Genomic DNA, 15,691 nt, shown 5'->3' with positions numbered 1-15,691 from the left:
TCATCCTTGTTAAGACTCTCTTTAGGCTGTTCTAACTGCTTATTCTGGCAAAGAAAAGTAGAAATTGCAATGGAAAAATATTTTTTATGGAATGCAGTTAAGGCACTGCACTAACTAACAAATAATGAGATTACATTTGCAGAGCTGCAGACATTTAAGACATGTGACATGAAGTCACATACTTCCCATTTTGCTGGGATTAAACAAATTCAAAGAAATGGAGATGATATTTTCCTACAGTCTCAGTGATGACACAGTATACGCTTCTGAGTTCCACTAAGGAGAAACCAAACTACATATGAGTATGCCTCCTGTGAGTTAACAGTGAGAAAAACACTCTCAAGGAGATGTCTTGCATTTACAGAAGTTTATGATCATCCAAGAGATATACATGAAAATGTAGAAGATGCTACAATCCTCATGATACTAAGGATTAAAAAAAATGAATTGCAGTAACAAAAAAAATAGTACAAAAAGAGAAAATACTCTTCATGTTATACATTGAATTGAGCTTCTGGAGATAAAGTTTATCTCCTTCTTGAGAAGGTCAAGCAAATGCAGTTCATTTGCTAAGTGCTTAGATACTGCAGAGATCATACATAAAGCTCAGCAGAACTTAGATAATTCTACTGATGGAGATACCACTGAAAGTGAATGCATCACCTGCAGAAGAAAAAAAAAATCAGTTTCTTTGCTTTGCATCTGTGTTTTCGAAGACAGTGATGCCCCAGAGAGTTTTCAATTTTTTCTGATTTTCTAATTTTTATAGATTTTATAAGTAATTGTAATTGTAGCGAAAATGCAGACTTCAATGTGTTAGGATTAAGTTCAATATTTATACATGCCAACCTCTATTCCATATCAATGCTTAAATTCTTTTGTTATCTAGACTTCTTTTCAAGGTGGAAGGCTGAATAATATTTTAAGGCCTGTGCTACAAGACAAACAGTGGCAGAGCAACCTCGAAGCCAGAACATTGGAAAACCTCCAAGGGCCCAACATGTACTGAGGAAGACAAAGATGATGAAAAGAGGGTCTCACTCAATTCCTGACAGGGTGTGCCGGGGGTGGGACGGGGCTGGACCGAGATGTGTGAATAGGGGATTAGGTGGACAATATTATAAAAACCATGGAAAATCAGCATTCAAGGTGCTCATCCATATGTATCCCTGTAGGCCCTAGGCCTGACATTAAAGGACTTCCACTTTTTCTCTTATCCCACACTAACTTGGCTTGGAGTCCTGCTTTCTGGGGTCTCTCAAGGCATTAACAGTAACATGGTATCCCAGTTTCTAATTTCATACCAACAAAATCAGCTTTGCAGAAGTGTTGCAGGAAAATTTCGGAAGGCCTGCAAAACATGATCCCAAGCTGTGCTGATTTTTCATAATAGAAAAGGGTTGCCTTTTCTTCAGTAGACAAATGCAGTGAAGCTAGTAAGATCTGTCTCCTTTTTTCAATCTGGTAAATGATTCCCTTATCTCCAAAATACATTGTCTACAGCTGGGTCTTAATTTTGAAAATTAAAGCACAGAGTTGGGAGATTAAATCATGCCAACTTTTTCCTAACTAATACACAGACCCTGTGCTAAGAGCTTGTCCTGCTTCCAGCCAGGACAGGGTTAATTTTTGCAGTAACCAGGAGGGAGCACAGGTAGGATACAGAGGTTATTCTACACCACTTCATATCATTGTCAGGGGTGGGGGAAGGGAGTATCTTCCAAGAAGAATCTGTTTCGTCAGGTCAAGTAAACATGGTAGAGAGAGCCAGCCAGACCTGTCTGTTGTTGGTGCTGGGGGGAAAGGCAGGGTGTTAAGTGTGAATCATTTCTCTTATACCCTTTATCATTAGCATTGTTGCTGTTACTATTTGTTTTCTTACCTCATTGCTGTTTCCAGTAAATCTTCTCTCCACCAGCAATCTTTGCCTTTTGTGCCTCCAGTTCCCTCTCCAGCACATCACAGGGCAGGGGAGACAGAGGAACAGCATGTGGTTCTAGTGGCAGTACTAAATTGGAGAACAAATCCCAAAAAACAACACAGCTATTTGGACATCTATAGTTATGAACCTTGCCATCAAAGGTGTTTGACACCCGCTAGAGGTGTTATTTGTGCTCATCTGCTGTAGACTAGGGTTTCTACCAACTTACAGGCAAGTTTGATGACTGCAAAGAAAAACAACTGATGCACCAAAAAATCCCTGCAAAGGCCACATATATCTGCTGTTGTTGGAGGCTATTCTGCCACTATGCCTGGACACCACAAAAATTTTGCAAACTTTGCAAATTTGACTTAAGTGATAAACCTTTTGAAACACCACAAACCCAAAATGTTTCTAGTTAAAAGAAACAAACCTGATGTGCTAGGCACTCCTAGCAGGAAACAGTAAGCATTCTCATTAAACCAGAATTCTAGAAAAGTTTTCCAAGCATCTACAACAGCAAAATGTTTTTTATGGAGAATCACACCTTCACAAGCACTGCCTGTTAAGACAAATATTGAAAAATTATTCTCCACTCAGAACAGGTAGAAAAATATATTGTAACAAAGATGAAAAAAAATAATGTCAAGTTGAAGGACTTCAAGACAGACTACAACTATTTTATTAAAACAGGAACAACATCAGGCCCTGGGCTGTAGTCTGGTATTAAAGCTCAGGAAAGTGCATAATGTTCAGAAGGTCAGGCAAATGCATCCTCACAAGCTGCATCCCCAAGCTGAAGTGCTACTGACTGATAACATGTAGGAAAGAAACCTAACTAGGACTGTTAAATCTCTCATGGAACCAGTACACTAAGAAAAGTTGGACAGAAATGCTTTTATTTTGCACAAGTATAGAACAACATAAATGTCTTTGACACCTTTGAGCAAAGTTCCTTAAACTGCAAGGTACATCCCACTGCATTAACCAATGATAATTGAACAAGTAAAAATAATACAGGTAAACAGACCTATTAACAATGTTGGCCAAATAAATTAAAGCTGTATTTTTCTGAACCATCAGTAGTATTAGCAGATGCTCTTTTTTCAGTCTACTTTTGAAACGATGTCCTGACTAACTTCAAAAGATCACGTTTTTCCTGGGTGTCTCCTTTTAGACTCTCAAACACAAAACAGCCAAACTGAATGGCTGGTTTTGGAAAGGGAACTGTAGATGCGTCTGCTTGTGCAGTACTGACCAAAGATTAAAACAGCAAAACTTGCACAGACAACTGATAAGACATCTGTCTGACAGTCCACTGGTAACGGAGGGAGGCGGGTTTGTGAGCTGCAGAGACGACTTCACAGAAGTTAGCAGCAACAGGCAACTTTATTCATCCGCTCACAAACTCTTATACACTTCAAAAGCTGAATCCCTCCGCAGCTCTGCCACCTTGGCACTGATAATTGGTTAACAATGCTGTTTACATGACAATGCCCGCTCTAATTGGCCGATTACACACATCTGTTGAGAGGGTGGCAGGAGCTGCTGACCTCATTAATTAGTCCTTGAAGCTACAACACGCTAAGCACAGAAACAAGTTCAACACACAACTCACACTTTAGATCTAAGAGCATATAAAATCCCAACACACTGGAATTTCCTTTGTTCTACAGACAAAACAACCTCCAAGGTTGCTTGGAGGTAATAAAAAAAACTGTTCCACCAATTAACAGAAAGGATTCAAGAAATGTGAAAAAACTGTTAAATTAAAAAAAAAATTTAAAAAAGCAAGGCTGAAGGTTTCAAAATGTGTTCATTTTCAACACTCATGAAACATCTCAGTCTCTAGAACCTTGCTAACACTACTTAACCTTCAAAATGAACGCTCAATCACTGAAAACCCTCTCACAAAACACGAATAAGATCCAACGTTATCCTCAGTCGAGGAATATCAACCTTAAGGACTTTAACTTCAACTCTTTCTCCAGGACCTAGGCCCAGGCTTCTTCTCTTCTTCACTTTAGAAAGTTTTGCTTCAGTTATGTTTCGCGCTGGAATCAAACCCGCTCTTCCTACACCAATATCAACAAAAACTCCAAATTGCGTTGCATTTTCAACTTTTCCAGTCAGAACAGCACCAACACTTAGGTCTTCCAAGCAGACTATGCTTCTCTTGAAGTCAGGTTTATCAAAATCTATTATAAGAAACAAGAAACACAAATAAGACTCAGGTTAAAAACTATTCTTAAGGTTTCTAGGTGCGGTGTCCAGATGACAGTTTCTAATTAAGAAGTCCTCCCAAGGTAGTTCTAAGGTCTCAAATACTGATTTCAGTATGTTTTTTAAATACAGATCCATCTGTGAAAAATAACTTATTTCTTGTGGTTTATGAATCACTTTAAAAGACTTTGATTCATGGAGTAATAAGTAAAGTGAACTCTGTGGTATGAAACTATCTCAAGGGGATCAGAAGCATGTTGTATAGTAGTTAGTGACTGAAAGAGTCTTTAAATTTTTTTGTACCTTGGGAGAAAAGACTTATTTGAGCCACATCAATTATACACAGAATTCTATTCCTATACAAATTTCTATATAGGAAGGTGAATACTCAGATTCATCACATACTAAAAAGAAAAATCAACAGTGCACTATTTTTAGGCTTGCTGTTCATCTGCACCATGACATCACACAATCAGCTGCTTCTCATGACATCATATGATTTTTATCAGAGTGCTGCTTTGCACTTACAACATGAAAATCACGTGCACATAAGCAAGTAATATATTGGGATATTAACATTCACATCTGGTATTCAATGCTACAGATAGATTTTTCTTAAACTCTTATTTGCTTACCACTTTCTGCCCCTGCAGACAACCCTTCTCAGTGATCTCAACAACTTCTCTTTCAACCTTTTCCTACCATTGTTTGACCTTTCCAAGATAAAGACTGAGATTTTCCACAGGGAGCATCACCAAAACAGAACTGCAACCATTTTCTTCTATTTGCCCTTGAGAAATAAAATACAGCCTGAACAAGTTTATAGCTAAGATGCACTGAAAATTAATCCGTCTGTAATTTCACCAGGCTGTGGATCCGTATTAGGTTTGTGTGGCAATGTTTTGGTAGGTGGAGGGGTGGCTACTGGGAGTGGTGGCTTCTCCGAGAAGCTGCTAGAAGCTTTCCATGTGTGCCCCAGAGGCAGTGCCAGCCAGCACCAAGACAGACCCATTGCTGGCCAAGGCCAAGGCCATCAATGATGGTGGGAAGTGCCTCTGGGATAATGTATTTTAAAAGGGAAAAAAGCCCTGCACAACAGCAATTGCAGCCAGAGCGTATTGTGCAAGAAACAGCTCTGCAGACACCAAGGTCAGGAGAGAAGGAGGAGGAGCTGCAGGTGCCAGAACAGAGACTCCCCTGAAGCCTGTGGTGAAGGCCATGGAGAGGCAGGTTGTCTCCCTGCAGCTTATGGAGGCACATGGTGAAGCAAAGATCCATCTGGCAGCCCACGGAGGACCCAACTCTAGCACAGGTAGAAAGAAGGCAGTGAGCCCATGGAAAGCCCATGCTGGAGCAGGCTCCTGCCAGGGCCTGAGGCCCCGTGGAGAGAGAAGCACATGCTGGAGCAGGTTTTCTGGCAGAACTTGTGACCCCACTGGGGACCTACACTGAAACAGTCTGTTTCTAAAGGACTGCACTCCATGGAAGGCACCCATGCTGGTGCAGTTTGTGAGGAACTGCAGCCCATGCAGAGGACTCACAAAGGAGAAGTTCACACAGCTATACAAGGCTCCTAGACTGTCCACTTCAGACACAGAGTATCTAAAGGAGTATTGAATGTGCTAGATCAGCAGAATATTAATATTTCCACTGAGAATTCTCTTTTGTTTTTATGTCTTCCTATGCTAATAGTCTATTCTACTGTAATTTAGATGCAAGACCATCAAAACAAAGTGAGACAGAAAATACACATTTTCAAGCTCGCTAGTGGTAAATATTTTTACAATATGCATGGAAACTATTAATAGACCCAAAAAAGAGGAACAGAAATGTTACTCCGGGTTTTTTAAGTATTAATTTATTATTTGTCATTACAAACTCGCATCTTTGCTTCCTACCTTTACCTCTTGCTGTCATAAGAGAATCCAGCTGTAAGTTTCATAAAAAACCAGAATCTCCAGCTGTTTCAGCTCATTAGTTACCTCATCTTTCTTCTCCTCCACCTTGAACTGTTCTGCAGGTTTTAACCAAGATAGGTCATGAGCCACATGCTTCAATTGTCCACTTTGTGCTACTTGTCTCCAAGAACTACTGCAATACAAGAGCAGAACTATCCACTACTACTCCAGAGAATTCCCCTCGGTGATGGAGAGCCAACACAGATTTAATCAGCAGAGAGTCAACATATTGAAACTATTTCATTTGTTAACAGCCATACAACTCCCCTTCCTATGGCTGAAAATGCTATGATTTAAGACAGGATTCACACTCCTTACCTACTGAACTGGAAAGAAACATCTGACTATGATATAGCCTTTACCTTGCCTGAGAAAAGAAATGGAGTTACATGTCTATGAAAATCTACTACTGACTTTAGAGGAAGAAAATGTGCTGGTTTAAAACTGATAAGTAGAACAATCAAATTGATACTACAGCCTTCCAAACTGAGGTTTACCTGTTCGAATGTCATAGCCTTCAGGTTGAGTCAGACCATCAATGATCAGCTGCAGTGTGTGCACTGTGGTATTCAGGCTTTTGGCTGTGCCTTCCAGTCCTTCCTTTTGAATTACTGCATTTACTTTTTGCTGCATATCTGATTTTCCTATATCATTTGCATTTCCTCCAATCAAAGATAAAAACCTGGGAAGTTCAAACAAAGATAGAAAGATTTGAAACATCCTTCAGTGGGAACTGAACCTTTGCTCTGTTTAGGAGTTTTAACTACTTTTTGATGCATGAACGAGACCTTTGATAAAAAACATGAACAGTGAACAGTTCCTCAAGTGCATATTCTCTCATCTCATCACTAACCTGACACATAAATAGAAATTAGAGTCTTTCTGTATCTTCTGGAACAGATTACAAAACTACAAGCAAAATTTTAAAATGTAAATATCTTCTCAGACCAATTATTTCATCACATAATAAAACCGAATTTCATTACGACTGAAAGATGCCTTTTACGATGAAAGTTCCCTAGAAAGAAGTGAGAGTTCTAAAACATCATCATATTCACTGTCACTCTCATTCAAATTAAAATTAATGGCCATTTAGTAAAGCAACAATGAACATTCAAAATACCAAATTAATATGAAGACTTTTTAACCCAACATAAGAGAAACTTTGCATAAAATACTTCCATGAACTTCGTGATTAAGAATAATCAGTTCTTCAGAAACCAGGTAATCATGAATTCAAAGCAGTCACACATCACAAACACCCTTATCTTCCCTTATTATCACATACATATACACACTGCAGATTGAGACAATTTGGACTAGCATTTAAAAAGCTGAAAAGAGATGCTTTAAAATAAATCTGTCTTGACCTGTGAATCCTTTTTTTTAAATAAAAGAAAAAATTCAAATGGAATTACTGAGGTTTTTAGTTCAGCTATGTTGCCATGTGTGCTGGGAAGCACAGAGAATAGAAGACATAAATTCACATGCAAACCCTATTCCTTATAGGTAATGCCTTAGACAATACACATACCAAGAATTAAATGGATACTAACCAATGAAAATGAAGGTGTAGCTCATAAAAGCTAAGACAAATTGTACTCAATAAAGCAATTTGTTCTTTTCTCAGTAGACACTTTAGTTATCCGTCCTGCAGCCCTGATCTGTGTCTCACCATGAATAAGCCTCTTCTACCGTGCTTTATCATGCCCCTTATTGTTGGAGGGAGTCACATTTTTTTTTGCATATTCACCACCACAGCAGACAGGTAGAATTATGGTTCCTGCCCTGCAGAGTCTGAGTAAATATTCCTTCCAAATTGCTAAAAGACATCCCTCCTTCCTATCCTTATCCTGCTCCACAACAGGTGTAAACTACCAGCCTCAAAGTGCTGACCAGCAGGTTCATGCCCTGCACGTGGTGGGAGACATTCCAGCTCTATTAAGAAAGCAGAAGACCCTGGTACTCAGCTTCTTTTCCCTCCTCAAAATACATGCTGTGCTTTTTATCAAAATCTGAGGCTAGTATTTCTTTAGTCAGGAGACCCAGTGGGGGATTTTTGTTTTGTCTTGTTTTCTCTTTTTTAACCCAAGGAACCCAACTGAGATTATTTCAGGTGTAGAGCAATGAAAAGATATAAGGACTGAAACACAAAACTAAATTTCTTTTTGAGAAAATATAAATTTTAGAAACATAATGAAAGAACTATCTGACTTTTGGTAAATCACAAAATTCCTCTCTGAGCATAAGGTCAAAGCTTAATTTTGCTAAAAGGAGTAACATCTCTTACAACTGGCTGTCAGGACTTCCACTTCTTCAGAGTTCAAGTACAAGCATTGTGATTTAAGTGTATTGGTAGCTCAAACACAAAACACAAAGATTTGCACTTAATAGTGATAGATACAATTTTCACATTACTTTTTTTTAGTGTATACACATCTTTCATCCAGCAACGTATGAAGAAGAAAATCAATAAGGACTCAGTGGATGGTGCTGTTCTCAGGTTTTACTGAATTTTGTTTTGATTGCATTTCAACTTATGACAACACTTTTTAAAGTAGTTTAAGGTGGTTTGGAAGCAAAGTATATAATAAAACAGAGGTAAAATTGTTTATAATATTAAATGCAAAATTATTTATAATATTGAGTTCAATTTTTTTCTGTAAACTAACAAAAACCTACAACTGCTACTCAAATATTTTCTCTAGTAATATATATGAAAAATATCAGACCCTTATGAAACCATCTTCTTTTGGCCCCCAAAAAAGCACTAAAAGTGATTGCAATGATGATACTGAAAATAAGCATAGGCCCAGGTGAAGTTGTGTTCCCCAAACTACTGGGGGCTGCTGGCTGCTAACACTGATGGATGGACAATGCCCCACCAGAGCACTAATGACAGGCAGCAGCTGCCCCAGCTTTGACTGACATGCCAGATGTAAGATGACAAACCCGACCAACGTCATGACTCAACCTTCTAAATAATGTATGCTTTACCACCCACCCCTAATAAACAAGTTTGCTGACATTCACGTACTTGGCTTTATGTCACTTCAAATGGAAACTCAGCTTGAGTACGTCCAAGTAACATTTTCTCACCATTAGAATTCTGCAGAAGCACATTCTCTTTGTCCACCAGTAAGTGCAACCACATGGAACAGCCAGCAATGTATGTTTAAAAAAAATCCTGTTATGCACAGAACTGTCAAATGTGTGGATAATGTAATCAGAATGAATGGTGCTACTTGCACACAACTGGAAAGAAAACCAACCCAACACAGGACACAACCCAGGTGCCTGAGCCTTCAGTTACTACTCACCCCCCTGCTACTTCCTCTGCAACCACCACCCTCCAGAAATCCCAAATTATCAATCTGATATCAAAAAGGATTCCTCATCTAGGCAAGGGTGGCAGGTTTGAGCCCTATGTTATCAATTACGGTTGTGCAAATAACTTATTAATGTGGGTACTGCTCACAGTACAATTTTGGCTCCACCTGTAAAAGATGCTTAAACATGAGCACAAATGTAAGTACAAGAGAAGTCTCATCAACTTGTACAGAATTTTAATGGTCTAAATATCAGGGTTTTTGTTAAGAGTATTTCAGAATTATGATGTATATCTTACAGGCAAACCAGAGCACTGTAACAAAGGCCAGCATGCACAGACATGCAGAAGAAATATTGTTTATAAGAATCAGTTTATTTCTGTTTTGGAAATTCTCACCTTTCTATCATAGGTTTTGGTAAAATCTATATATTAATGTATTTCCAAATTAAAGCAAGTTCTTAGTGATTACAGATGCAGTTATTTTTAAAAATACTGTTGTATCCAGTTATATATTTAATGTATCATTTTCACTCAAATGAACATAGCCTAAGGGCACTCAGAATTAAAAAAAATCAATAAAAAGCACAAGCACCACAACAGTGGTGCATTGTATTGATCATTTCTATTTTTAAATGTCATTGCTAAGAACAAAGTTCACTGTTTCCTTATTAAAAAAAGCAACCCAACAACTTCCTTCAAGAGTAACTTGAAGGTCAGGAAAAAAAGGACATAGTCCATAATAAAACTGCAATATGGCTATGTGTGAAAAGAGATTTCCTTTAATTTACATATTTAAATCTTTGTAATGCTAAACCATCTCCCTACAATCCTTGAAATATCTCACCCAATTTGTAACTGACAGTTCCAGCTGCACAACGTAAGAATATGAATGTCTGTACAAAAATGGAGCCCTTCAAGTATTTTCCTGGCTACAAATATGAAATAAATAATGTTGCAGTAGTTCAAGTACTGTGTTTACCTGCTAGCAAGATAAAACCTAATGAAAAGTTAACAGAAATGGGCAAGCTGAGACTTTTTTTCTGAAGTGAGGTAATTCTTGTAAGATACACGATCCTTACTTTCTCAAATGCTGAATATCTGAGTAAACGGTGAACTTTCTGCTCAGCGTACATCAACTCAGATAAAAGCTGCCAGAGTCTTAGGAGAGTCAGAACAGAGTGAAATTTAACTGGTTTAGAACTTGGAGTTTTATGATTTTGAGATTTAGAGGATACCCAGAAACCTCTGCAACCACCTTAGTTTAAAAAGCAATCTTTGCAGTCTTACAGGATCCGCAGAAAATGGTCATGGATAGATCACTGATGTTTTTATTTAATACATAATTTCATCCATCTTACCCAGATAAAGAAAGAAAAGTAGCATAAATGTAACAAATAAGCACATCATGTTCACTTAACATACACATCTGCACGAAATTACAGCACAGCCCTTGTAATGATTAAAAGATAATGCAAATTTCAGTGGAATGCAAAAAACAGTCAGAAAAGAGTAAAAATACTACCAAGGGAAGGCTCCAGTAAATTTTTAAGAAGTTACTCTAAACCTCCCTGAAAAGCTTCTTATGATGTGCAGGAGTTCTAAAGCTTTGCAAGGGCTTTAGTCACAGTCATTTCTGTTTTATGTAATCATTTCCAGCAACATGACTTAAGAGCTGGGAGTACTGGATCCATTACATTACAGCAACATGATACGCCATTACATCTTGTCACAGTGCACACATGAATTAATGGTAAAGCAAGATAATCACTTTGAAAACAAAACAACTTTGCATTAGCATGCACTTTGTTAGGTAAAATGTACATTTATGACAGTAGCAAACTTAAATTATGCAGACCTTTATGTTTTAGTAATGTTTTGAAGTGCAAAAGCATTATTTGTACAAGGCAGATGTTGACTGTCCTTGTTCCCACTAGGGATAGACATCCTCAACTTTCAGCTACCAATGCAGATTATATATCAAAAAGTATTTGTGCATTACTCTCTGTAATTAATTGCTAGACACAGAAAGCTAAAGTTTCAAATGTAACTAAAACTACTTATGTGGTCTACGCAGACAAGGTTATTTAACCAATATATTTTTCCTGAAATTCATAAATTATTAATATTGCATATTATTTGACTGCCTGCAGAAGGCCAGCAAACCCTCAGTTTGTGACATTTTGAACATATAAATCTAAGAAACACTGAGTTTCTAAAGGAGAAAAGAAATTCAGACACAGCACTGCCACTTTGTTACCACCCATTAGGCACGCTGTTGTTGGCTGTTTGCATGGCTACCGATAGATCACGTAACTGGAGCGTAACCCGAGATACAAAACAGTGAAATACGATTAGCTATCCACAAAGAACTAGTACTACAGTTGGAGGAGACAATTCCATTAAAAAAAAGGTCTGGTGCGGTTTTTTACCCTTTTTTTTTTTTAATGCAACCAGTGCAAAGTTATCTAAGTTCCAAAAATTTCAACAAATTTAAAAAATACCATTTAATTTATGGGTCTAACGTTTATAGAGTAACTGGAGCATAATTCTTCGTTATTTCCAAGTTCTTCTAGTCATTCTTTTTAACTGTATTTTACATCACATGAAAGTTATAAAATGTCTTTATTGGATGGCAATTAGCAGTGAAAGCCTTTTCTGCTCTTCTATTTGCTGATAACTTTCAAAAATATGCCCTTTAAAAATCCATCTAAGTTAGTAGTAAATCCTGTGAGTGAACTGGCCTTCTAAAGGGATGAATATGAGCTATTATTTATTAGACTTAATGACCCTAATTCTGCAAGTGTTCCCCTTAATTAGGGTTAGCCATTTCCTATTGGAAATAATGATAAAGATTCATTAATTGGCTGAGCTTAACTTTTTAAAGATCTTTTAAAAAGAAATTTAAGACTTTATTAAGTATTATTTTGCTCATTAAGTAGCTTTAATACCCTCCCACACATGTGTACATGTGAGTACAGTCTCATAAAAACAGGACAAAAGATGTTTCTGATGACTTTGCAGTGAATTTAAGAAAAGGCATCCTACCACAGTAACAACTCCCATCCTCTGCAAAACATTCATATGTAGACTCCATTATTAAATAGAACACAACAATTTGTTTTCATTGTTCAAACACCACACCAAGTAACTATTTCTCCCTGATTTCTATTCCTCTTAAGCATTCTATTCCTCTTAAGTTGCTCAGTGTCAACTAAGGGACCTGGACAGCAGCAAGCCAGTCTGAAGGAGAGCTGGAAATGCCATGAAAAGACAAGTGTCCAGTTGCATAAAGGGCAGGAGAGGTGGCCTCATCAACAGTTTTCCTTCTGCATTTTCTCATGTGTCAGTACTTGCCTCCAAAGCTAGCAAATGCAGCTTTTCAGCATAGCAAATGAGATCCTATGGATCAGCTGTTACATCCACTCATGCAGAATACTAGAAACACCAGAGATATTTGAAATAAGTTTGATCTGTCTACAGTGATGTATAAAAGGTTTCAACATAAATGATTTGCTGAAATGAGAGCAAGCAGCATTACCAAGTCACAGACACATGAATCTTCACTGCAAGTCACTCTGCTCAGTATATCAAAAACTTCTCTTAAGGTATAACCAGCCACAGTTGGAGAAGGACTCTCCTCTACTAGGCAAGGCCCTAAACCGGGATAATTAGCCAAGGAAGATCCTCACCCCCATTATTTTAAATCACAACTTTAGATCTTTTACACTGGCAAAATATTTCTAAATCAGGCTAAAATACAACCTGTCTGCCAGATGCTGCAATCTGTGAGCAGCAAAAACACATTCTAAGTGCCAACCTTTAGCAAAAAGCATTTTTATGAGATTTAAACTAAAAAAAAAAATCGGCAAATGTTAAAATTCAGTCATATGAAACCAACAGCACCCAGCAGACTGACAGAACAAAGAAAGAACACTGCGTTTTCTTTCCAACATTTTGGTTTATAAGCATAACCTGGTTGTAAGTTTTGGGGACTTCCTAAATGTTTCCTTGGTTTTCCTACCAATTCTTTTACAATATGTACCAAGAAACTGGATATGCTCTACATTTTGTATTAATTGTAGTGATTGTAGAAGATTCTGCCACTTTAAACTGGTATGCGCATACAGACTTTTCAGAAACTTAAAGCACAGTTCTTCTTTGCAGGAAAATAAGCTGTCTATAAAGTTTTGAGGTTTTTTTATTTAACTTTTAGGAATTTCTGATTCATAATATTCAGAGGTGTTCATAAGCTTGATCGCTGCACATGATAACGCCAAGGTTTGACAGTGTGGAAACCATGAACAAAAACATATTGGTATTCTGCAGAGCGTGTTAAGTCACCAGTAGGATGTTTTCCAATTATTTTACAGAAATTGTACAGATTTTAAGTTGATGCTTAAGTGCCATAAATCAATCATACCAGCACCATTCGTGCCACTGTAGTACAGATTACATCAGTGTTTCCAGTATAAAAACCCTATTTTTCAGGGGTTTCTAATTCAGCCATAAAAATTGGCTCCAGCCAGAAGTTTGGCAACCAAAGTCACCACTTGGGAGTAATTCTTTTAACCATATTTTTTTTAATGGATTGGCTTTTCAAGATACAAAATAGTTCTGAAAAAGAAAATTAGTGGTTTCAAATTTTGGTGAATTTCTATCCCTCAAAAACATTGTTTTAAAACTGATAATTTTGCATGTCATAAATCTGTAATGTGGATTGGTGCCTCTGGGTAATTTGGCTATAAGTAGTGGATAAAAATCACCAGCTTATTCCATTTAAAAATAAATGTAATTTTCCATGAAAACTTTTAATCCAATAAAACTTACACAAATTACTTTCTCCTAGCAAAATGTGGTAGACATTGCATGAAGAAGCCTTTATGGCTCATTTATGCAGCAGCTATTCCATACATTTTAATTTTTGGGGTAAGAGCCACGAAATACTGTATTTTGATGCCTTGAATCAAATCTAATGTTCAAGACAACAGTTTGGCCCTTTTGTAGCAAAGATCCACCTGACATAGTCCCTGACAAAATTTTGTGTAAGCACAAAAAAAGAAAAAAAATACTTTAATGGTAGTAAAACACCAGAACTCCTTTAAAATGTATTTTGTTTAAAATTTTAGGTATTAAATACTTATTTTTAACTCACATATAACAGTCTTAATTTTTCTCATGCAGTTAAATTTGAGATATAAGAATTACCAATTAATTAATTAATTCTGAAAAGTCCTTCAGATATTGCCTAATTTCAGTAAGACACCTAAAACCAACACCATTACTAGGATTTGATCTTCAGGCTCTCAAAAGGTTTCTTATGAATGTGTGCTCAGCAAAAGGGAATTACAAAGCCAGTCCCATCCACCGCCTGTCAGCAAAACTTGTCAACAGCTCCAGTAAGCTTTGGACTGATTCCCTATGGAGTTTGAATGCCTACTACAATTTTTTTCTAAATTCTTATGTAGGCAGGAAAAAAATGGTTTGGAAAGCTGTTTTCATAAGTTCTGAACTTAACTGGTTGTTTTGGGTTTTTTTGGAAAAGTCATTTTAAATATGTAATAATTGCTAAATTACAGAATTAGTTTCTTAAGGGGAGGATGCCAGGTTTATATTTAGCCCTTATGTCACCAGTGTCAATTTTTAATACTACACTTCTTGGCTTCTGTCAGTTTGCTGCAGAGCTGTATTTTCTTTTCTTAAAACAGCTATTTGCAATTAAAAAACATGAGAGATATTTGCTCCTTCCCCACACCATTTTGTGATACCAAATTGCTGCATATTCATAAAATCTATACCATAAAAGCTATCACCTCCATATTTAACAAGCTTTCCAAGGAACTATCCTTTGATTGGAAGAAAAACAAAAATACAAATACTGCTCAACGTAGCGTACATTCACAGAAAGTACTTTGAGACTTCTTTACCCCACACATCATACTACATGTACAGGCACTCATAAATGTAGTAAGAAAGACAACAGAGCAAGAGCCCAAAGAAAACAGAAAAGACTGTTTCAGTTAGTTACAGAGACAGGTGCTACACTTGTTAGTTTTGGTGTTTAACTGTCAGAGATTGCAATTGTTGTTTTATACTTGTTTTTTAATCAACAGATATTCTTTTGTATTAACCTCCCCTCCCCCCCCAAAAAACTCCACACTCAAAAAATATCAAACCCCTGTCCCTGCAAAAAAAACCAAACAAACAAACAAAAAAAAAACAAAAAAAAAACCAACAACAAACCAAAAAAACCAAAAAAAA

General features: G+C 37.1%; 1 protein-coding gene across 5 annotated transcripts in view; it reads right to left on the bottom strand.

The window, feature by feature from the left end:
* Positions 1 to 2,803: 2,803 nt before the first annotated feature.
* The window catches only part of SRBD1 (S1 RNA binding domain 1), a 133,525-nt gene continuing 120,637 nt past the window's right edge, over positions 2,804 to 15,691 (bottom strand). For all 5 annotated transcript variants that reach the window (XM_071548032.1, XM_071548034.1, XM_071548035.1 and 2 more), the window contains exons 21-22: positions 6,600 to 6,784; positions 2,804 to 4,119 (exon numbers count right to left, since the gene is read on the bottom strand). In XM_071548032.1, the coding sequence (XP_071404133.1) occupies positions 3,830 to 4,119; positions 6,600 to 6,784 (475 nt within the window). In that variant the 3' untranslated portion in view covers positions 2,804 to 3,829. The remainder of the gene's footprint in view (positions 4,120 to 6,599; positions 6,785 to 15,691) is intronic.

The sequence above is a fragment of the Pithys albifrons genome, chromosome 2, assembly GCF_047495875.1.
Source record: "Pithys albifrons albifrons isolate INPA30051 chromosome 2, PitAlb_v1, whole genome shotgun sequence".
In the NCBI taxonomy this organism is placed as follows: domain Eukaryota; kingdom Metazoa; phylum Chordata; class Aves; order Passeriformes; family Thamnophilidae; genus Pithys; species Pithys albifrons.
The sequence above is the reverse complement of the archived record's forward strand: the minus strand, read 5'-3'. Positions and strand labels throughout refer to the sequence as shown.